We start from the raw sequence: 24,818 nt of genomic DNA, 5'->3' as shown, positions 1-24,818 counted from the left end.
ATGATGTTGAGCATTCTTTCATGTGTTTGTTGGCAATCTGTATATCTTCTTTGGAGAAATGTCTCTTTAGGTCTTCTGCCCATTTTTGGATTGGGTTGTTTGTTTTTTTGTTATTGAGCACCCCAGGCACATTTTTAACCTGTAACTAATCCCTGGACACTGGTAAAGTCAATATCTAACTGATTTTATTATGTATCTTCAAAGGAAGAGAACTCCAAGTACGCGGAATGATTCTTTAACATGTTTTGCTCATGGGATAAAACTTACTAAGTTTTACCCATTTCATGGTTAAGTTTATTTGTAATCTGCGCATTGTAAGCATACTTGTATTAAGCAATTTTCTTTCCTTAATAGAAAATGCTGCGGGATCTGGTAAAGTGGAGTAGGTAAAAGACGCCAGTTGAATTTTTAACCCCTTGACATATAAATCTACATAAATTCGACAAAGAACCTAACATTTATAATGGTATCTCACATTTATAACAGTAACGTTTTACTATCATACCTTGACATTTTTAAAAGGGAGCTATTATTTTTCATGATGGTTAGGGTCTCAAAGTATGTTGTTACTCTTCTTTGTATTTGGTGGTTACTATCCAGGGGTATATGTGTGGCATTAAAGACAATATGATGGGCTCATAAAGTGATGACTTCTGTAGGACAGAACAGTTCCAATTTCAATATTTTATTTTCACTGTTTATGGGGCAAATGGACTTGAATGAATGCATCTAATACCACGTACTGACACAGCACTGAGAGTTCACTGTATAGGCTTTATTCAAGCAGAGAGCAGGGAGAGTGGGTAAACTCAAGAATACGGTGGGAATGCCCAGTTCGGCCCAATCTCTGGAATTGGCTGATTATCTGAGGACGGCATGTCCTTAACCCCCTGGCCTCACGCTAGGGCTCCCCTTTCTTCCTGATGTGGATGTTTTCAGATTCGGCTCCTCTGTGGAATGGCCATCCACCAGCCTCCTGAGGATGCTCAAAAAGACATGGGCTTCCTTAGCCAAACACTCTTTCTTGGCCTAATAGGTTTCCACTTCAAAGCACCATCCAGGGCAGATCTGTTGTCCTGATAGTCAACCAAATGGGGTGTTAACATGAAGCAGATGTGTGTTTTCTGTGTCGGTAAGGGGACATTAGGGATAGTATTGAAGAGTGTGGGCTTGGAGTCGGTCAGGCCTGGGTCTGACCCACTAGATAACGGTGACGTTGGACAGGTCGGAGCTCGGCTTCTGCATTCGTCGAGGTGGATGGACAGGTCACCTGTCCTCCCAGGTTAGCTGTGAGGATCTATTGAGGGATGTTTAGTGAGTACTAAGAGAGGCAGCCCACACATAACTTGAAATAAATGACAGCTATTGCCACCCTTGTAGAAGCCAGCTTAGGTTCATTATATTAATCTTGAAAGGTTTATGACTGCTCTTGTTGTAAAAGGGACACGTGGTCAGTCCCAGCCAAGAGTTCCTCGCCCACTTACCGGGGAGCCGGGGAGGCCTGGGTGGCCTGGAAGGCCTTGGTGCCCCGGGGATCCCGGGGAGCCCTTATTTCCTGGGGGCCCCATAGGACCGATGGCTCCCTTTATGCCTGGAAGGCCTGATTTTCCGCGTTCACCTTGTGGCCCTCGGTCTCCCGGAATTCCCTGATCACCCTGTTAAGGAAAACAATGAATAAGAATGATCTCTTCTAGAACCACGTTAGCTGTGGTTAAAAGCAGAGGTTCTGGATTCATATTGGCACGTACTAGCTGTGAGGCCTGGGGTAAGTGAATCGAACCTGCTCCACCCTGCTTCCTCTCCCTAAAGTGGGGCTATTAATAGTACCCACTGAATAGGCGATGCTGAGAAGTGAGTTAACTCAGGTAAAGTGCCTAGAACAAGCCGACACGTGGAAAGCACTCAGTACAAAGTTAGTGACGACGTTACTTGTACCCGGGTGCCAGTCTAGAATGATGACACTTTTGAAAGTCAACAGCGGCTGTCACTTCAGGCCTGGGTCTCCTTTTCAATAAGGAAGGAAGATGGTTAAGAAGATTTCATCACTGAAAGTTTTCACTCGGAAAAGCTTCAGGACACTCAAAATCTCTCCTAAATCATGTGTTTTTCCTTTTTTCTGCTTTTTCCCGCATGTTTGGTCTTTAATAGTTTCTATGGGTTGGTTTCTGTGCTTGTGTTTCACACGAACACACGTGTATGTGTGTGTGTGTGTGTGTGTGTGTGAGTGTGTACATGCGCAGCGTGTCTTAAAGACTCAGGAAGGTGAGAAAGGGAGCCTTTGGGAAGGTTCAAAGTAGGTGACTGAGGTGGAGAGTCATCACTGAGGTCATTCATTCCATAATGTAAATAAACTGTAAGAGAATTCATTGATTAAGATGCCACAATAAATTAGATGTGCCTGAATCTGAGAAGAAGTTTCTTTAATGTAGACCTTGATCCTGCAAGGTGTCTACTACTGTATGTGTCTGTGCATGAGAGTATGAAAGAGGGAGGGGGTGAGAGAGAGGGAGAGAGGGAGAATAGGAATGAAAGAATACGTGTGTGTGTGTGTTAGCAGGTGTTTCAGTACCATATTTCAAATATTCAGTTCCACAGTTCCAGGAGGTGATGATCACACTGAATATGAAAGAATGGTGCATTGACCTGCCCGGTATTTCACTGTATTATTCTTTTATTTGTGACTATTCTGCAATAACTGTAACTCAAATGAGGGGGCAGTTGTGGAGACAGACTTAAATAACAATCACAGTAGGAATGTACATACCCGTTCTCCTTTGGGGCCTCTCTCTCCAGGCTTACCCATGATGCCCTGAAAAACAAATGTCAGCACTAAAAATCACTGTGTGCCAAGATTTCTCATCAAGCTGCTGGATCTGGAGCTCTGGCAGGTAATCTGGATGTAGTTTTGCATTAGAACATTTCTTTTCAATAGTATTTTCCATACCTGCACACCTGGTAATCCATCTTTCCCATTTGTTCCCTGTAGAGACAAAAAATGATCAATATTTCTCATTCTGCATTAACAGACATAATTAAATGCAACAGAAGGGTAAAGTTTCAAGGACTTGATCATATTTCTACTGAGATTTTGGTGAGGCAGTGTGGTGAAATGGAAAACAAAATCGATAGAGTCAGCCCCAAGTTTAAATTCTGACTCTGTCACTTGCAAGTTCCATTTACTTCAGGCAATTTACTTAACCTTAATAGCGTCAGCTTCTCCACTTATAAAGTCAGGATAAAATAATGGCCTTAAAACTAAGGATTTAAGGAAATAACAGAAAATGCCTAGCTCACTGTAAATAGTCAACAGGGTTATTTTCCTTACTTATTCCATTAGGTACATTTGAGAAATAAGAAGGTTCCCCATGGCACTGGTTGGCTGCTGTATGGCATTTATTGTTCCCTTCTAACAATCTTCCTACCAAAGAGAGTCATTCTCAGTAAGTGGTCTCTGTTGCTGCTTGAGAAATCTCATAACATGGCCAGAGCCAGATGCCACTATGAAATAAACTGTCAGCCAGAGAATGACTGGTATTTTTCAGTTAGAAAATATGAAAGGACAGTGAGAAATCTGTAATCATGTTTTCTGAGAGTATTAAATAGTGGCTTTTTCTTAGTAAACTGGAAGTTTCCCGAACTTTACATGGCAGTTCTGGAGGTGGTAATAAAGCCCAGTCCTGCTTGCAGATTTATAAGCCTGGGAGAACCACCGACTGGAAGGTGTAAGAAGGGAAAGCACCTGGGGTCACATCAAATACTGAGAGTGAGACAGCAGGTACGTTTCTGAGATTTGATTTGAAGAGGGAGATCAAGGTGAGGAAATGATTTCTTAGCCAGCAGGCAGGTGCATGGACTTGCTCCTCTGAAAAGCCTGGGAGACTCTGTGCTGGAGTGCAGTCTGCAAGGATGGACCTGCAGAAAAGTCTGTGTTTTCACTGCTGTAAATCACACTAACACCTGCCAGAGTTGGGAACCCAACCAGAGTCCCCCGGCCTTCCCGAACAGCCTGGGAATTATCTAGAGCACTTTAACTAAGACCACGTTGCCCAAAGCATCAGGTTCAAAGGGTTTATGTCATCCAGAAACACAAGCAGAAAAGGATAAAGCTGATGAAGGAGAGGATGTGAAAGAAACAACTGTGTTACTTGAATAAAAGAAGATAAATCTGGTGTAAAAATATAATTCATGTTTTTGGTAACAATACAAGAAAATGAATAAACCTATAGATAATTTTTTGTCTCTTGTAATTCGTCAATGACTCTCATGTGTGTTCTCTTTTCTATGAAGGTGTAACTAACTTGTTCTCCATGGCGGGGGGGCGGTGAGTTCTGCTTTCAGAAATTTTTACAAAAACCTCAGTGGACTTACCTCTATCCCCCTCATCTCACTTATCTGCAAGAACCCTATTTCTTTCTTCTAACTCAGAAAGTATAACCAGCTTTCCCTCCGCTGCACACCTGCGTCTGAGCAGCTGACTGTGGGTGAAGAAGAAGGGTTACCCTCGCCCAGGTGTTCTGATCTACACGTATGGCAGCAGCTCCCAAGCAGCCCCTCTGCATCACCAGCCATCCTTCTGTATTTCCTGACTTGACTCCTTCTTTCCAGAAGTACTTGCACATATTTTCCTGTCTCACGAAACCTCCAGCATCACCACCCCACTCCTCATGGTCAACTGATGACTTCGTCCTTCACTGAGAAAACAGCAGCAGAGGACCCGCTCACATCCCCGCCGCCAGAGCCACGCACCTGTGCGCATGCGTACTCGGACTTCCGCCCGCCCCCTCCCCGTGAGAAGGATGCTCCGCCCTGTTCCTTGTTAACACCAGTTTCCACTTGGGAGTCTTCTCTCCCTACTCTAAGTCCACTCTCTTGTATCTTCAAATGTCCCCTCTCAACGGGGTCATTCTTAGCAAGATCCTACCGTGCTGTACTCTCCCCGCAATGAGGTCCACATTTCCAAACGTGGGGGAGAATTGTCAGCTCCTTTGTTACTTTTCTGTATGTTTTCCTCTCGTTTCTCTTAAACACTTAGCTCCCTCCACATCCAGGAAACCGCCTTCGCCTGGTTTTCGTCACATCTCACTGGCTGCACCTTCTCCGTCTTTCTGCCATATCCTCTCCTAACAGCCCTGTTCTCTTCCCAGTTCGCAGTGACCCCACTGCATCCAGGCTCAGGTTGAAATACCCAAATCAGTCTCTCCAGTCCTGGCCTCTCCATTAATTCCAGATGCACATATACACTGCTTACTGGACTAGAAATCCACTTGGATGTCTACTCGTGCTTCAACATGAAGTTTTACAACAGAGAACTCAGTTTTTCCTCCCCAACCCACCCATCTCACCAAACATACCACACTGACCCGGATGCTCAGACCCCAAACCACAGCTCTGATTGGTCTCTTGCTCACACTCTGCATCTGTCTGATCCATCAGCAAGTGTTGCTGGCTCTCCCTTCAGTGCACATCCGAAATCTCTCCCCACCATCTGTATTTCTCACGGGGTTCTGGCGATGCTTCAGAGCTCTGCTCGCTATGGCCTGCCCTCCGCACAGTACTCGGAGCACTCCTTAAAATGCAGTCCAGTCATTTTCCTTCCCTCCTTCAGATGCTCCAGTGGGTCTCCATCAGACTTCACACGAAACCCACCCTCCATTCCTGGCTTAGAAGTTCCTTGTGGTCCGCCGCCTGCCTCTCCCTCCGTATCTTTGCCACTCTCCTTTAGCTCAGCTCACTCCTGCCTTCAGGCCTTCTTCCCTTCCTTCAGCACTGCAGGCTCTACTAGCCATTCCTCTTTCTTGGAACAAGGTCCCCCTCCCCCACCCTCCTGACCTCCCCATGGCTTGAGCTCTCCCGTCATGGAGGGTTTGCTCAAGTGGTGGGCCTTTATTGACTGCCCTATTAAAATCCTACTCTAGGGCTTCACCCTGCTCAGATCATCTTCTCCCTGAAATTGTGTGTGCCTATTTGTTTGTTGTCTGTGTCCTTGTACTAGAATGTAAATCCAATGAGCTGAAAGCCCCCAGTGCTTGGCATGTAGTAGGCGCTCAAGAAGTATTTGCTGAATGAACAGATTGCTTTCTGCATAATCCCCTGGGAACTGGATGGCAAGCGTTTGTGAGTGGCTTACAGGGGCTGGGATAGGGAGCTGGTAAAAAGGAGGGAGGGGAGGGAGGGAATGAGACTTAATATGAATGGGGCGTCTCCCACGGCAGGCACTGGACGTCTTACCGTATGTCACGTTGCTTAAGTGACTCACAAACCCTTTGAGTCATAACTCAAACCCAGATCTTCCTGACTCTAAATTGCATACACTTCCCGTGTGTTCACGTTGCCTTCTCTGGGGAGGCTGTGGCCAGGGAATGCCCTTACCCGGTGGTTTCACAGATTCCGAGCAGCCTCCTGAACTCTGTGCTGCGCGGTCACCTTCAGCCCCCCTTCTCCTAACAGCACCCCCTTCCCACCCACCCCACGGCGCAGAAACAAGCAAAGGGAACAGAGACTTCTATAAAAGGCGCACCCGAGAGTGAGGTACATCCGTCTATTCCTCTTTATACCCCCTCCCTTGGGGCCCAGCACATCCTCCGCAAACGGCAGGTATGAGCTGAGAATATGTGGAATTGAACTGAATTAGTAGGAATGGTTGTTACAACGTCACATCAATATTATACATCAGTAGCCAAGAGCTCTTTTAGGACAGGAGGGGATGATGTCTTTGACAGCAGTGATGTATGAACGTGTGAGAACAAGGCCCACAGGTAAAGGAGGGAATCTGATACAAGAGCTTCTTTCCTCTCTAGCTTAACACACAGGTGTTACATCTGCGAGTCTTCTTATTTCAGGATACGACAGGCCATTTCATGTTTTAGCTCCGCTGAGAACATGAGACCTGAGAAATAATGAGTCTAATTTCCTGACATTTAAAACAAAAGACCTCACTGTTCTCACCGTGGTTTAAGACATAGAGATACTCACGGGGAGCTGGGCACTCAGTGAGAACCACACCCCCAAAAGCCATTTGCAGACCTGCTCTTACTTACTTGGAAACTACTTACTCCAATCTCAGACTTTCTGAAGAGAGAGGTAAAGAGGCAATGCTTAGAACATTTCTTAAACCGGCGAATAATAGATAAAGGACTTACGGGCTTTCCTGAGGGTCCTTCTGGTCCAGGGAAACCTATGTCTCCAACAGGCCCTCTCTCACCCTGTAGACGTGGCCACAGACAAACATTAGCTGCCAAGAAGAGCTTTAAAACTGCATGCAGTACAACACAAGGACAACGGCTAAGTAAGGAATGGGCAACTGACCGGTTCTCCTGGAATTCCTCGAAGGCCTGGCGCTCCGGGTTTCCCCTGGGAAATCAAGCCAAGGGGAAATGTTAGGAGCCAAGTTACTGAATAAGGCCACGCGCTTCCCTCCGCCAACTGTGCGTTCACCACCTGTGCTGCAGGGGTGGCTCTACAGCGACCCGGCATCCCTCCCGGCCAGAGTCCCGGGGACCACACCACACGGGGCGGACGGGAGGGCAGTCCCTCAGCGCACAGACGGGCGTGTGTGGTACGGGAGGGAGGATGAGCATTTTGAAGATATTAAGCCAGCAGTGTATCCTCATTTCTGGAAATCCCTCTTGATGGGCAGATCTTCTTTACTTTAGGGGGGAGGAGGGCACGGTGGGTCAAAGAAGTCCTCCCTAGATTTTGATTTTCAGGGGAAGGTTTTTCAGTTCATAGTGAGATAGCCTGAAAAGAAGCATGGTTGATTTGAAAGGCCGTTTTGTTGAAAGGAGAGGACAAGGTTGGTGTGACCCAGCCTACCACAGCCTGGAAGACTGAGGTCAGAGAAACCGTGGGCTACAGAGACCACAGGAGGGATGAGAGAGGAAGACGGACCAGCAGAGACGGCAGTGGACACGAGCCCAAGCGTCCAGGCCAGGCCTAAGGATCCTGCCTTTGAGAAGGAGCCGCCGCCTGCACCTTGAACCTCATGTGGTTGGAGATGCAGGTGTGGGACTGAGACCATGGAAGACCCAGTAGGTTGCAAGGGAATGGAGAGGGAGGCCCTTTTCCCCACTTGCTGTATGGAACTCTGGGAGCAGACCGCCTGGCAGGTCAGCTACAGCTGAGTAGCGAAGCGAGGCAGACACTGGGCCCCGAGATGGCATCCGGGCTCCCACAGCCCGCGTGCAGCAGGACTGCCTGGGATCCCACGGACCTGAGTTGGGGGATGTGTTAGGGCTGAGAAAGCCAGTGTCCCAAAGGGTCTTGGCATGGACTCAGGGGCGCAGGGTGCTTGGGCCTGCAGCTCCAGACGAAGATCCCAAAGGCCGGGTAGTGCTGGCAGGGACCTCGGAGGCCCTGCTGCCCTCTCTGCCCACACGCTGTCCTGGAGGGAGGGGAGGAAGAGCCCTGGGGAAGGCCCTGGAGGGCCTGAGTACACCAGGAGGAAACAGACAGCTCTGTTCCAGGAAGAGCAGGACCGTGCCGCTCGGCTCTCAGCAGAGCCCTGTGATGTGCTGAGCAGGTAGACACATCCCTGCTTCAACCAGAACCATCACCTTAGAAGTTTTTTATTGTGGTGAAATATACATAACGTGAAATCTACCATTTTAACCATTTTATGTGTACAATTCAGTGGCATTAAGTACATTCACACTGTTGTGTACCTGTCGCTATTTCCAGAATCTTTGAACTATTTCATTTTCCGAGCCACAGTAAGGTCCAGTTATAAGAAAGGGAGTTGCACTTTTAACTACCCAGTTGTGTATTTGCAGCGTGCAAAATTTTTACCCTTCCCTATTTCTGTCGTTGTCAGTTAATCTTCTTAATGATGAGGTAGGAAAGCTGCATTTTAGGTAAATGTATTCCATCTTAGACATCCCAACAAGTGGCAGGCTAGCCTCTAATTTCTATCATGCTGCATCCTTCAAAATATCCTTGGAATTCTTCATTTGGATCGTCTTTTGATCCTGTCACTTATTTTTTCAATACTTTCAACGGTTGCCAGTATTTTTTCTTTGAAGGTAGACTCAGCTTAGGGTAATGGCTGCAAGTAATTTATAGTCCCACCTGAGTGAGCGCTGTGGGGCCTTACACTTCATTATACCAGGTGGAAACAAAAACAGGCTGTGAAGGCACCCTGAGAGGCAGGTTGTAGGGGACTCAGGGCGATTCCACAAACAGTTGCAAATACGTTGCTAGGAGCAGTAGTGAGCAGGGGAAGGCGGGGAGCAGGGGAATAAGTGTGAGCCAGTTTTCAAGAAGAACGCTTTCGTGTACCAAAAATTCTGTAGTGCTTGCTAAAGAAAATATTTTCACATTACTTTTACAATCACACTAATACTTCACTTGATCTAAAGCAGCTAATTAAGGGGATGTTATCCTGCATACAGGATGCTTTGCTATGGAGTGTGGATGCGTTTTTATTTTTTTGTTGTTAGATTTAGCAGCTAAATAGAGTGGCTACCCTCCTTTTGAAGGATGGGGGTGCTGGGGTGGTGGTGGTAGGAGGGTCTGGATGGTGCTGGGTGGAGATGCTAGGGCCCTTTCTTATCTTCCTCATGTTCCTGTGACTGAAGCACACGGTGTCTGCTGACTTTCCTACCTTGGCCCACCCTGCAGGGGCACCTAGCGAGGATAAGCGGGCTCTTATTCATCAAGCCTGGCCACAAAGTTTTAATTAGAGCCTCATGAATGGAGACCAGAATGATCCCTAGGGCTCAGAGAAATGATTTTAACCTTTCCTGGAGCACTTCCTATTCATCTGGAAAGACCTCGATGAGATTAAAACATTCGACACCAGAGAGCAACAAAAATGACTGAGAGGCTGGAAGGGCTAGTTTACGAGGAAACATTAGCAGCAATAAAGCTCTGCTAATAACACCTGGCTGAGCGAAAACTCAGGCAGATGGCAGCTTAATAAGAAGATCCTGAAGCACATGCCTGAGGATGAGAACTTTGCCTTTTGAGGATCAAGAAACCTTGAACGACGACAGGAATAGAGAAACCCAGAAAGCTTCTCAGAGCTGTGCTACCTTAATGCATAGACACAGGTAACTGGGCTTCCCCTTCCCATGTGAAAGTGAGTTGGGGAGAAAAACACAAAGAAAAAATTTTAAAACATGAAAGTAAAGAAAGGAGCCTTCTTGAGGTGGGAGAGGGACGGACGGTTCTGCTTTTTAAACCGGAGGTTTAAGAAGTCACCGCGCGCTCCCAGACCTTCTGATGGTTGGTGCCCGTGAAACCAACGTGAGAGAATCTGGACTCACCGAGATTCCCGCCACTCCAGGGGGACCTGCCGGGCCTCGATCTCCCTGGAAAAAATGTACTATTTATAATGATATCTATAAAATCTCCACCGATGAAATTAATGCTCAAATAATAATTTGGATTTGGTAAAGCTTCTCTTTGGAACTTATACATGTTACCCGTGTCAGCTGGGTGAAGCTGGAGGCCAGATGGGAAAAGAACAAAATGAAAACTGCAGCCAATGGAACGTACTAAAGTTCTCTCTATCTCTCTCTCTCTCTCTCTCTCTCTCTTTTTTCCCCATAAAACCAAAGCAAATAATAATCTTAATGAAAACGAGCATTCATGGTATCATTTCTGTGACCTATTCTTTTAAACAGAACCCCATACATACTTACAGGTAAAATCAGTCAGTAGTTTTATTTCACATATTCAAAAGTAATTCATTACTAATACTTAAAAGCTAAGCACACTGAATGTCTTCTAAAAAGCTTTCGCTGTACTTGTCTCATTGGATGTAGGTTAGAATAAATGTGTTTAGAACTGGGGATTTTGTAGCTTCTCCTCTTTAGGCCAATAGAAGAGCCCTGGAATTGCTCTCAACAGTGGACTGACTCAACCCTTTTTCCAAAGGCAACGTGGTATTTTAGATAAAGCCGACAAGGCTAAAAATACTTCTGATTATATATGGGGTAATAAAATGGCAATTTTTGTTGAGCAGAATCTACATTAAAAAACTTCCTAAGTTCCCTAAGGGACATAAAAGAAGACTTGATTAAATGGAGAGAGATGTTTTGTTCTTGGAGGGCATGCCAGTGCTATAAAGGTGTCATTACCACCCAAACTAATTTATAAATTAATGCAATTTTTACAAATTGCGGCTTGATCAAATGATAGTAAAGTTCACTTGGGATAAAAAATATATTCGAGGATAAGAGAAAAAATAAAAGAAGAATAATAAAGAGGTTAGCAATATCGTATTTCAACATACCATAAAGCTATAATTGAAATAATGGAATACTGGCCCAAGATTAAGCAGTATATCAATGCAATATAACAGAAACCTCAGAAACAAACCAACATTTATAACAGAATTTTAGTAAAGAAAGGGCTGTATTATTCAACAAATAGTGCTAATAACTGAATAATTTCTTTGAAAAAATCTGATTCCCTTCTTTGCATTATACTCCATATAAATTCCATATAGATTATATAAAAATAAAATGAATTAATAAGAACTAGAAGAAAATCAAGTCATATTATCTGATTTTGCTTGAGAATGAGAACGAAAGTCATTTAGTGCCTAAAAGCAAAATAAGAAATCATAAAGGAAAACAGTTTTACATTTGACTACATAAAAGTTATATTTACATATAGAATAAGATTAAACATAAAAATGAGAGGCAAGGACCAACCAGGATAAAGCCTCTACCATATAAGATAGAAGTAGTATCTTTAATATATAAAGCATAGCTACAGTCAAAAAAAAAAAGAACTAGTAGAAAAATGGATGAAGGATGTACACAGGGAATCCTTGTCAGTTCCACTCTGCACTTTTTTAATTACAGGATGTTTACCCTGGAAATGAATATACTGGAGCTTTTCATTCAATGGAAACATTTGCATACCTGATAAAGGTGAATGTTAAGAGGGCTCCTCTCTGATAAGATGGTCCTTCCAACAATCGGGTCTCACAGTTCTTTGAACCACTCTCCCCTAATGGTATGGCCTCTTATTTCCATAGTTATACCTGAGACCTTGTCAAAAACAATAACTATATCCCTCCATAACCTCCACTGCATGCACCCCAACCTTGGACCACCATCTTCCATCATTCTAAATCACTCCCTTGAGTTCCTTGAACCCCCAAAACTTTTGATGTCACCAAGATCTCTAATCCATCCATGATACAAATTTTTCATTATCCTTCATTGCCTAGATGGCCCCTCCTCCTTGTTTATCTAGTTTAAATTCCACAGTCACTTGTTATAATCACCCCCTTGTGTATACTATTGGCTTCCTGGCCCATTCTTGCTTCTTGCACTCACTTGTCAAAACCGGAGCCTTGTTTAAAGCCAGCTCCCCTCCTGTTCTGTGCCTTTGCCTGAGCGTATGTACATGGTACATAATCTCACTTCAGTTCATGACCATGAACCTCAAGGGCAGCGGTCCCCAACCTTTTTGGCACCAGGGACCGGTTTTGTGGAAGACAATTTTTCCACAGACTGGGGTGGGGGAGGGGGACGGTTTCAGGATGATCTGAGCGCATTACATTTATCGTGCACTTTATTTCTATTATTATTACATTGTAATATATAATGAAATAATTATACAGCTCACCATAATGCAGACAGGAGGCGGAGCTCAGGCGGTACTACGAGCCATGGGGAGCGGCTGTAAATACAGACGAAGCTTCACTCGCTCGCCTGCCGCTCACCTCCTGCTGTGCGGCCCGGTTCCTAACAGGCCACGGACCAGCCGAGGCCCGGGGGTTGGGGAGCCCTGCTCTAGGGGGTTCTGCTCAGCCATCACACTCTGGGGTCCCTGGATTTTCCCTCTCTCTGAGAAGACCTTCTCCTTAAATCTCCAACCTCTTCTCTCTACCACACTCTCAGATGATGACCTGGACTCCTCCATCTCTGAGAAAACTGAAGCAATCAGAAAAGAACCTCTATAGACTCCAACCAATTCATGTGCCCACACACCAGCATCTGTACCCCTATTCTCTGATTTCCCAACGGTTACCATAGATGAACTATCCGTGCTTCTCTCTGAAGCCAAACCCTGCATGTATGCTCTAGGTCCCCTTTCCTCTTAGCTATTCAAGGATGTCATTCCGGCAATTCTCCCCTCTTCTCCTATCTCGTCATCCCCCTCCCCTTTCTTCAGCACAGGAACAGTCTGCTACTTCTGTGGTCTCAAAGTTCATTTTAGCAAACCTTGCCCTATCTCCTCCAGCAGCTGCTGGCCCATTTCTTTACTTTCCTTTGCAGCAAAACTCCTTAAGCACTGTTTAAACTGTATTTGCTGTCTCTAAATCTTTTTTTGTCATTCTCTCTTAAACCCATTCAAGTCCAGCAATTGCTCCTACCAACACAGCGAAACAGTAATCATTCCTCTGGTGATACGTGACCTCTATATTGCTGAGTCCAATGTCAGTACTTTGCCGTCCTACTTGACCCCATCCTACTTGACCTATCTGTAGGACTTGAGACAGATTTTCACTCTCTCTTCTTGCTCCGTGATCTCTGCTTGATTTCCAGCAAGCCAACATTTCCTCCTATTTCCCTGGTCACTCCTCCTCAGTCTCCCTTGCTCATTCCCCCTTTTCTTCCTGATCTTAATGTTGGAGGGCCTCGGGGCTCAGTCCTTGACCCTCTTCCATTTTTTTGAGTGAAGAAACAACATTCTTTTTGTTTTTAATTTTTTGTCTTTTAAATTAATTTTTATTGGAGTGTAGTTGACTGATCCTCTTCTCTTTTAAAAAAAATCTACTGTCATTCTCTTGGTGATCTTATCCAGCCTTCTGACTTTCAGACGGCATCTATAAGCTTAGACAAGCAATCTGTTTCTCCACTTAGACTCTTTATTATTATTATTATTACTTTTTATTTTTTGGCTGCACCACGCAGCATGCGGGATCTTAGTTCCCTGATCAGGGATCGAACCCATGCCCTCTGCAGTGGAAGTGTGGATTCTTAACCACTGGACTGCCAGGGAATTCCCTTAGACTCTTTTTTAAACTCCATACTTTTATATTGTACTGCCTACTCAATACCCCCACTTTGCTGTCTAATAGACACTTCTAAACTCAGTCCCATGTCCAAAATTATACTCCGGATCATTGTCTACCTGTAGCTTTCCTCATTTCTGTTGATGACGCCCTGTCATGCCAGATGCTCAGGTCAACACCATGGAGCCGTCCTTGACTCTTCTCTCAGCCCCATGTCCCACCAATCCTGTCTCTCTGCCTTCACAGCACGTCCATAACCTATCTGCTCCTCAGGACCGCCACCGTTTCTGCTCTTATCTGAGCCGACATCACTCCCCCGTCTACAGGAACAGTGTCCTCCCTGCCCCATCCTTACTCTCCAGCTGTGGGCCCCATGACTCTACTACTCAGAAACCACCGCTGGCTCCGTATTCCCTCAGAGTGAAGGATAAAGTCCTTACAATGGCTGGTGAGCCTCTTTATTAATTACTGCTTCTCAAACTACCTGTGGTGAAGGAGCAGTTTATTGACTTATTTATTTTCTAATGCAACATGATCCAAGGTGAGCCTACTGGTCACATGTTTGGATATCATGGCAACCTCAAAAGTCAAGTTGCCAGACAAGTTGTTTAAATGCTTTCTCTCCATCTCTGTGCTTACCTTGCCCCAGAATCCATAACGAGTCTGCAGACTGGCACTGGTCCTCCACTGGCCAGTGAGTAGCACTGACCTCAACATGGCGGGGCTGCTCCTAACCACCACCCCTCCTCTCTGACCTCATCTCCTACCACACCCGCTCGTTCACTCCCCGGGTCTCCTTGGATGTACCAGGAATGCTCTGTCTCAGGGCATTTAGACCTGCTGTTTTTTCTTCTTAAAAAAAAATTTTTTTTAGTTGTATATATTTAAGGTGTACAACATGATGATTTCATATACGTATACATTGTGAAATGATCACTGCAATCAAACTAATTCACATCCCCATCACCTCACACAGGTCACTGTGTGTGTGTGTGTGTGTGTGTGTGCACGTGTGTGTGTGTGGTGAAAACGCTTAGCAAATTTCAAGCGTACAGTTTAGCACGGTTACCTAGTGTCACCTTGCTATACACTACATCTCTAGAACTTACTCACCTTGCCTGGAACATTCTTCGTTCTGGCTTGAGGGGGCTTGGCTAACTGCCCCCCACCTCTTCCAAGTCTTTGCTCTGTTCTTGCTTTCTCAGACCCTCCGATTTAAAATGATACCCTTCCCTTCCGCACTCCTGATGCCCTTAACCTGCCTCTACTTTTTCTTTCCACAGTACTTACCAACAATATTATTTAGTTATTTGTGTTTATTCTTTTGGTTTCTCTATCACCTTCTTAGAACATTAATTTTTGTCTCTTTTGTTCCCTTATACATCCCCAAACCTAAAACAGTTCCTGGTCCAACAGTAGGTGCTCCATAAACATTTTTGAATGTTGAATCAGTGATCACACGGCTAACCCTGCAATTACCTTTATACCAGGAAATCCTTCTAATCCTGGCAACCCCATCGCACCAGGTTCTCCCTGTTAAATATGAACATAAGAACACAGAAGCAATGGTCAAAAGGTTTTTTAAGCATTGATTTCAAAAGCAAAGTTTTTTTGCCTAAAAAATACTCCCTCAAACATCAATTGGTAATTTAGCAAGTAAATAGTACGCTCTATTTTCAAGTATCTGTATTCTTGCATTTGATATTTGGAAACAGTTTGAAAATAAAGCTATTCCCTGGAGAAGTATGAGTATCTTTTCTAATTGTTTTTATCCTGATGAAGAATCTGCTGTGAATGAATCCCTCTAGTCAGTGATAACTCCAATTTCAATAAGAATTAGAAGGAAAGACTGGGCTTTAATAAACTTTGCCAATTTGTAAGGTACCTAAGCCTTCTAGATTATCAGAAAACAAGACTAAAGTCTTAAAGAGTGGATGAAGATGGAGCTCTCAAAGCAAAGTTTATCATCCCTCAGTATTTCCTGGAGCTGGACATGAATTGTGGATGCTTCAGAGGACAGCCCAGGAGCAGTTATTTATGATGGCTCACTGAGAGGAGACAGGTAAGCATTTCTGCTAAAAAAAAAAAAAAAAATCTGTTACATATGCTGGTGTCTGGTCCCAGCTGACTGGAGCCTGTAGGTCCTCAAGGAACCCATTTAGAAAGGTCAGGGTGAAGGAAGCTGCCAACTTTGAACAATAAACATTAGGGGTTTTAAATTAAGAGAGATAAAGTGGATAGTTGTTTGATACCTCGTTAATGAATTAATGTTAACTGCAAATATTTTCTTAAGACACTGGATGTTTTCAACATAATCACATAGAAAAGGTAGCTTCCCAAGGTCATTCTCTGTAAATGTATTTTTGTATGCCTAATTCTAATCTGCTTCAAAAACATTACCAACACTCTAACTTCCATTATAATTTATGATATTGTCCTTATCATGGGATGCTTAATGAGGAAGCATATCATTTGATCCTTTCTTTACTTCAAAAGCCTTTTTAAACAACTACCAATATGTAACCTGTCAATCAGAAAAAAAGGATGTTCAGATTCTATTCTGCATGAAGCTCTGTAATAGAGGCTCTGGGTTACTGACAAAGGAAATAAGCTCTTTGATTTTCTTTGTTTATATTCTCAACTATCCTTAGGACAGAGGATTGCTTGGACAGTGCTCAGCCAATCAATCAATATTTGTTTGAAAGTAGCTAATAATAAATATTTAATGGAAAGCCAATTATAAATTGAATACCAAGGGAATGAAATGGAGTGCCTCAGAAGATAATAAATTCAATTAAGGGTAATTTTTATCTGTAAAGGTTCACTGAGAAGATTAGAAACAGTGGTACAGATCTGGTGTTCTGGGATTTGAAGGATGCTGGAAGAGTGTATCTCCCCACACCTACCCTGATGGGACTTTTCCATTTTCTGCTCTGTGACCTGTGACTCCACCATTCCTGGCTTATCTATCTCTATGCTATGAGGTAGTATTTCTCTATTCGGGGCGACTGGTCGGAAATGAGTTGCCGATGGTGGTGACATGGAGCCCAAAGGAATAATCTAAAGTTTTATCTAAGATAAACCTGAAGGCTTACTCAGTAGTTAATTTCATGATTCCACATTTCTGTTTTTGTGCTTCACCCACTTAATTCACGTCTCTAAACGCAAGAACGTCGTCCACTTAGTTTTTATTCTTTATTCTCTGTTGCAGCTAAAAAATTTTGAAGCCTAATCTCTTCAAATTCTACTCAATGCTGTCTACATTTTTGTTGCCACGCACTTTCGAATCCAAGTGAATTATAATTTATCCTTTATTATAATACTTTTTAAAAAGGTTTCTCACCTTAATCTACAGTTACTAATTTAAAAACTTGGGTGTTCCAGAAAAGTCAGCGAGAAGCCTACGTGTCTCTGAATGACTCAGAGGGGATGCTTGTGTGTGTGAGTTTGAGAAGGAAAGACCAGGAGGAAATTTTTATCAATAAGATGAAAGAAGATTCAAATTGGAATGAAGGATATGCGGGGGGAGGTGAAAGCATTAAAACACGTTACAGATCAAGAAAGCACAGCATGAGTAATGAAACAATGGAAACTTCTAAATGACATATCTGGGGTTCGGAAAATGCTACAAACTGGGCATTTCATAGGGGAAAACAAATTGGCTTTTAGTATATATTGCCAATAACAAAAAATAAGCTCTTTCATGCATCTCCTTTGAAAATCTATTTAGATGTAAAAAGACTGCGTTTTATGGCTCTTCTTTTGCTTGTTTAAAATGTATTCATCTAGTTTTACCAAACTCCACTGTAATGAAAGGGCCTGCAATTTCTTCCCACGGCAATGGAAAGTGGTTTGAAAGTTTATTTCAGTTTCAGATACATCTGAGTTTCAAGTATATACCCAAAGGTTAAAGGACATAGAAATGAAATATGAAGGACAGGACACATGCCTGAAAAGGACATGACAGGAAAATCTGCCAAGGAATAAAGGGAATCGAATTGCATCTGGCAGAACTTTTACAGTGCCGCTCCATGGCTGAGAAGGATGCTTAACAATCATCATCCTTCGGAAGGCTGGAGCGCAGGATCTCTTCCCAGGCTGAGGGTTAACCTCCTGAAACATCGCTCCTAATAAGCAGGGTTATGACAGCGCACCACATCGCCTCCGGAACAACTGCCTAAGACAGTCAAAGCAAATAAACCGTCCCTGTCTTGTTGTAGCTGTCGGTGGGGGAGATGACAGACCTATTAAGGGATTTCTTTCCAATAAATAGTTTTCTCCCATGATCTACTTAACGTGGAATCAATCATCGAAATAGTCCTGTTGGAAGAAAGTGTCCTATTTCTCTGGAGCTTTATATGCATTTTCCTCCAGCCCAGGGTGATTTTTAAAATCGCACTGATGGAAGAGCGTCAAGCGCAGGGACACATCAGGACCGAGGCATCCTGAAATGAGGAGGTGCCCGCTTCCTCCATTTAACCAAGGGACATCTCAGAAGGCAGGCATCTCTCCTGAAGGTCTTCTTTCAAACTTGAATAAAGATTTATTTTCTAAATGACACAAACCATGGGAATATACATACCACTGGGCCAGGATCACCTTTGGGGCCCTGTAAGAAAAATATGAGAAGTCATCTTGAAAGTAACGACCGAAGCAAAATTACAAACTGTGAAGAATTTTTATCCAATTTGCTTTAATACACATAAAAATATCTGCAAGTTTTGTTTTACTATGGTTTGGATTTGAAGCATAATAAGATGAGGAAATATAACTTGATGGAACTCCCATGACGGTGATTGCTTGGACATTGATTTAGTTCTCAGATTTCCAAAGAGTGACACCACTACACAGAATGCGGTTTTCCTTTATTTTGACTGTGTACATTTTCCCAATGTTATTATAATTGGTTTCATTTATTTCCTCCTGCAGAAAATTTTGTTTATATTTGTAACACATACTTTTCAGTGAACTTAGGAGGTCTTTGTGTGTGTGTGTGTGTGTGTGTGTGTGTGTGAGAGGCTGCTCAGCTAAAATATAAACAACTGTACTCACAGGGGGGCCAGGTGGCCCTGGATAACTGGGAGCATTGACACCTCCCTTCAAAAGAAAAAGACAAAGGTGAGAAGAATTTGCAGTAACCCATAGCCAGGAAGTGATTTTACGTAATTAGAAAAGTAAATACCTGGAGTTTATATAAACTGCTCATTCCATTTCCTTCATTGAATGGTACACCCTTAGAAAAGAAATGAGACATGGAGTTATCCTTTGAAGTTAATAGTGAGCATCTCCACCTTTTGTTGTCTCACCAAATGCTATTTTTCCTACTCTATTTTAGAAACTGAGTTTAATGTTATGGGTAAAAATTATAATGTTCCCATTTTTGGTTCTTCTAAAGCAAATGTAGAAGAAAAAACCAGAAGGCATGTGAGCTCCACCTGGAGCACGTGCACACACTTTTGGTGGGGCTGTGATGAATGTGCCGGCTTGACAGATGAGACACTAATGCATTCAGAGGAAAATATTATTTGTTCATTAAAATTCAGTTTCTGAATTGCCAATTTATGCTAACTGTTTACGGCCTGCTGACCTGCAGGCCATAACACAGGAGTGCTGATGGAGATGTGAATAGGGAACAATTTGGCTACTGAAAGGTACTTTTTTTCCACACTCTCTTCACACTAAATAGAAAAGTAAGGGAAATGGGGGAGATGATGTTACTCACAACCCTGCATGGATGTTACTACAAAAACATATTCTTTAGAACAACAGGGAACAGGAACTTCCTAATAAATTGACCTGTGAATGCGAAGTCCCAGGGTAACTAACACTTAAAGAGAACTCATCTGAGAGGCTTTCAAAATCATACATTTTGGCATTCTGGAAAAATGTGCATAAGAAAATTTTAGTTAGGATCTTCTAGCCTTCTTTTTAAAAATTCCCATAGACTCATAACCTGCGTTTTCCTTTATTCTGATTTCCACGTTTCAGCTGCAAAACTGAAGAGCCATCCTTGCCGTTTTTGGACCACGGTGGTCAGTGCGTGCATCTTCCAAACACTTGTGAAGGAGGGAAAAATGCTCTGTTCATTTATTCCTTCAGTATTTCACTCGTTCATTTGACAACTGCTGAATGTCTACTGTATTTAGTCCTGGAGGGGGAAGGATACTTTTGTCTGAGATTTCCAGGGCCGCAGGGGGGTGCTTCACAGAAAAGACAACATTTAATTTGCTTTGAAGAATAAATAGTTTTGGAGAGTCGGGGTGGGGGGGCAAGGGAGCTTTCTTAAGTCCATCGTAAAATAGAGGTCCCTTTTGGGAGCTCATGTTGTATTTTGCTGTTCTGTCCACTGGGGAGGGAGGGTATGTTAGTGTTTGAGCCTCAGATGCTGCCTGCCCTGCTTCCTTGTCAAGGGAGAAGGTAAGTAAAACAAAAATGAAGAGCACGTTTAGGGAAACAGAGTGCCAGTGTATTCACTGATGTGTGCAAACGTGCGATTGCATGCAGACTAGCGATGTATCTTTGCTGTCTTCAGCATCTCAAGAAACTCTTATCAGTGGAGAAAGCTGAGACGTGAAACTGCACAGCAGCCATACCCTTCCTTTCTCTTGTTTTTAGATGAGGATGGTACTTAAGGTGAGGACTTGGGCCCTTTCAGGGCATTACTCAGTTTTCCTGGATGTCTCCCTTGCATACAGGAAGCACACATGTTATTAAACTTCTGATTGTTTTTCTCCAAAAAAAAGTCATAGATGAATTCTGCCCCTTCTGGGGGAGTCTGGCTTCTTCACCTCTCCCTCTGAGGCAGGTGGGAAAGAACGCTTGGCTGGACCGACTCTGTGATGCTGTTTGAGCGAGACCCCACTTGAGGGCAGACTTGCTCCGGAGAAAGGCCCCTGTCCTCCCCAGCCTCCCGACAATGTGCACGTCTGTCTCAATCCCTAGCACGAAAGCAGCGGTGGCCCTTGTACATTTCATTCACTAGGCGCCATATAAACAGAATTTCCTTGCATCTCGGGCATCATGGATGGTAATGAACACACACAGCACAACACAATTTTTCTACCAACTCACACTGCCGGAAGGGATGTCTTTTTACAGCCCCTCTCTTTTCTGTGAATGAGGCACATGGAGGTTAAATGACTTTCCCAGGGTCCCCCAGGCAGGAAGTGGAGAGTAGGGGTGCACACCCACCTGAACTGAGTCCACAGCAGGGAGGCCCACAGTCTGCAAATCCGAGCAGTGTGCCTCAGGGCTGAGCTAATGCGGGAATCAGGGCTCCCCTAAGCCACCCTGGCTGTCATTCACATTTATACATAAAACTCAGATGACTTTTATCCTTGAGAATATCTAAATGTAGTCTGACCTCTGAGTCAAAAAAGCTTTTTTTTTAAAATTTCAACTATACGACATTCTGATAAAGGCAGAAGTATAGAGATAGTAAAAAGAGCAACAGTTTCTAGCGGCTTGAGGGACAGGGAGGTGAGCGATGAACAAGTGTAGCACAGGACGTTTTTAGGGCAGTGAAACTGTTCTGTATGGTACTGTAATGGTGGATACATGACATTACGCACTTATCAAAACTAATGGACCATATAACCGAAAAAGTAAACCCCAAGGTCAACTATAGAGTTTAGTTAATAATAATGTATCAATATCAGTTCCTCAACTGTAAAAAATTCTACTCTAAGCAAGAAATTATATTACCTGGATAGTTAATGTGACAAATAATATTTCTCAACATATACTTCCTAATAATAATTTTGTTATACATGCCACTGAAAAATCATTATATCAGAGTTAGAAGGATCTTTATACATATGTTTTTGGTTTTTAAGCTGAGACAAAATTCACATACCATAAGGTTTGTACTTTTAAAGAGTACAATTCCACACTAATGTAAGATATTAATGATAAGGGAAACTGCGTGTGTGGGGCAGGACCATATGGGAACTCTTTGTATTTTCTGTGAAATTTTCCTGCAAACATAAAAAATCATCCAAAAAAAAATAAAGTCTATTTAAAAAAACAACAACAACAAAACAAACAAAAAAAGTAAAATCTTTTTTTTTTTTCTTTTCCAATATGGTTTATTACAGGATATGGAATATAATTCCCTGTGCTATACAATAGGACCTTGTTGTTTACACAAGTCTTAAGTAAATGTATGAATTTATGTTTTAAACCTGAAACAACTCACAGGTGGTCCAGGTGGTCCGGGTCTCCCAGGGGGTCCCTCGCTGCCCTGCAAGGGGGTACACAGACCAACATCAACGGCTTAGACATTTCTACTCCAGGTTTATGAACCCAATTGCACTTGCTCAGAGAGCCACATTCTGAAGTCTATATGACTTGTCATTTTGTTCACCCTTGCAAAGTCTTATTCAGCGGGGCTTTTCCCTTCACCTGGAGAATTAACATTACTAGACCACGGGAAAGGTAAATGCCTTTTCCCACAGGCATTCAGATCCGCACGGTGTGAGCACCAGGGATGAAGCTTATTTTTAGATGGAGCCAGACAAGCAGGTGACCAGGTCCTGGACTTTGAGTGCAGCTGGGGGAACTCTCCCCACATGGGGGTGCAGAGCACAGTTCCTGAAGGCTGGGGCAGCTCAGGGACACGGCTCTTTGGGTCAGACCCTCGCTCCTAGCTTCACCTCCACCACCTTCATCTTTTGGGAACCAGAGAGGGCATCCACATGCTTTGACTAAAGTAGAAAATCACAACCTGTGTGTGTCTGCAGGAGGAAAACCTTCTTTCACATCCTAAGTGAATATCAGGCATGTCCCACTGAGCAGAAGAGACCGTGGTACAACGCTGTATAAGGGAAATGTTCTTTACAATGTAAACAGCCTCAGACATTCTGCTTCCAGGCAAAGCAGGCTGAAAATGAAATGTGTGAGAAATGCATTCAAGTTGAAACTTGAAAAATGGGATTTCATCTATATTTTGATAAAATGTAGGATGCTTATTGGTCCATGATAAACAGAGGTGTGATACTCCTTTTGGTACCTTAAACCAGTTTTTCCTGTAACTGGTTTTTTTTTTTTTTAGAATAATAGCCTCATAAAATCTTTTGAGTCCTTCAATATCAGGGGCGATGGCAAGAAATGGTTAATTAAAAAAGAATCCAGAGAGAGTAAAATTCCTACTTTAAAATGCCCAAGAATTTTGAGGGATTTTAGTCTATTTTCATAAATTTGATGAAGGATTTCATTCCAATCTCCCCATTTTTTTAGTAACCAAAGAATCATAGAAACCTTTTTTTTTTTTTTTTTTTTTTTTTTTTTGTGGTATGCGGGCCTCCCTCTGCTGCGGCCTCTCCCGTCGCGGAGCACAGGCTCCGGACGCGCAGGCTCAGCGGCCATGGCTCACGGGCCCAGCCGCTCCGCGGCATGTGGGATCCTCCCGGACCGGGGCGCGAAACCGGTTCCCCTGCATCGGCAGGCGGACGCGCAACCACTGCGCCACCAGGGAAGCCCCCATAGAAACCTTTTGATTGTATCTTTATCAATAAAAACCAACAGTAAAGTTTTTCTTGCAATGTATCTGCCTGAGAAGGAATGACCATGAGTATACTGTCTCTTTTCCCAAACTGCTCTGACGGCGGCTCTCTTGCTAAGACACGTGGGGCTCTGCTGGCAGTGTCCTTCAGAGAATCATGTCGTGGTTCTCATGAACTGTGAGAGGACAACAAACAAGGAAAATATGCGCCTATTGAAAGGACTTTTTTTTTTTCCGGCACAATTAATAGTCATATTTTCATTCTCGATTGTGCCCCAAAGCTCATCTCAGTGTGGAATTCCCATTAACTCCAACAGGCAAATCTCTGACTGAATAATTTCCATCGAGAATAGATCAAAAAGGCTGATGGGGCTGGGCAAGCTCCCTGGGATGCTATCAGAAAAACTGTGCTGAGACTGTCCAGAGTAAGCACGTTGTTGCCTCTCAGTTTGGGGGTACTCCTTTGCTCCTTGACGCCATTAGGCCCCACTGTGGTCATTTTGGGGCAGAAGCCACTTGAGTGGCTCACATGGACTCCGGATTCTTAAATTTCTCTCACCCAAAGAGCTAGTCCGTGTGACTCATGTGCTGGCTCTATCGCACTGTGGGTGACGCTTTAGACCCTAAATTGGGTAACTGTGTGAACTTCCTGCTGAGACTCCTCTTTTGCTGGCTCTCCCTGCTGACCACGGCAACCCATCTGTCCTGTCAACCGGACTCCCCAGGAAGCAAGTTGTGCTGGTTCTTTCGCGGACCTCCCCTACGACCCTCTAAGGACAGAACTTGCAGATTTTCTCAGCACGCACGTCACTGACTGGAATCCTGGCTCTGAGGGCCAGCCTGCTGTCGGGAGCCTTGGCACCTGCGGCTGGACTTCCAGATACAAACTACCCTCCCGCGCCTCATCAGGAGGCGACCCTCACCCCATCCTTCCCCACGGTGGATGCCCAGGGCCCTGCGTCCAGCTGGGACGTTTGCTGTGTGGCACCTATGTGCTATTCATCCTCTTCCCTGGGAACATATCTCTTACCTTCAGACCAATTTTGGGACCTATGTCTTTCCGAGCCCACTTCCCTGACGTCACTCCTATAATACTTTGAGGCTTTGCTTGATTTTATGGATTTCTCCGTAAGTAGGCTCACCTTGCCCCTACCCCAAGCCCCAATCTGGACGGTAAGTCAGGCCTTCCCTCTGTACCTTGTCACCCTTTGTTCCCGAGGGGCCAGGATGTCCCGTTCTTCCCAACAAGCCCTGTGAAACACAAAACTAAGTCTGTTACAGAAACAACAACTCAACGGCCAAGGGTATTGGAAGTTGGTTGCTCAAACTGATACATTTTGA

The 24,818-nt window shown here is 43.9% G+C and overlaps 1 protein-coding gene across 1 annotated transcript in view; it reads right to left on the bottom strand.

Annotated features, from left to right (window-relative positions):
* The window catches only part of COL19A1 (collagen type XIX alpha 1 chain), a 342,743-nt gene that overhangs the window by 17,382 nt on the left and 300,543 nt on the right, over positions 1-24,818 (bottom strand). The window contains exons 35-46 of the mRNA XM_028494726.1: positions 24,675-24,728; positions 22,173-22,217; positions 19,158-19,208; positions 19,028-19,072; positions 18,558-18,584; positions 15,455-15,508; positions 10,263-10,307; positions 7,306-7,350; positions 7,140-7,202; positions 2,945-2,980; positions 2,765-2,809; positions 1,485-1,655 (exon numbers count right to left, since the gene is read on the bottom strand). Of these exons, the coding sequence (XP_028350527.1) occupies positions 1,485-1,655; positions 2,765-2,809; positions 2,945-2,980; positions 7,140-7,202; positions 7,306-7,350; positions 10,263-10,307; positions 15,455-15,508; positions 18,558-18,584; positions 19,028-19,072; positions 19,158-19,208; positions 22,173-22,217; positions 24,675-24,728 (681 nt within the window). The remainder of the gene's footprint in view (positions 1-1,484; positions 1,656-2,764; positions 2,810-2,944; positions 2,981-7,139; positions 7,203-7,305; positions 7,351-10,262; positions 10,308-15,454; positions 15,509-18,557; positions 18,585-19,027; positions 19,073-19,157; positions 19,209-22,172; positions 22,218-24,674; positions 24,729-24,818) is intronic.

This window comes from Physeter macrocephalus, chromosome 10 (genome assembly GCF_002837175.3).
Source record: "Physeter macrocephalus isolate SW-GA chromosome 10, ASM283717v5, whole genome shotgun sequence".
Classification (NCBI taxonomy): Eukaryota; Metazoa; Chordata; class Mammalia; order Artiodactyla; family Physeteridae; genus Physeter; species Physeter macrocephalus.
This window is presented reverse-complemented; position numbering and strand designations above follow the sequence as displayed.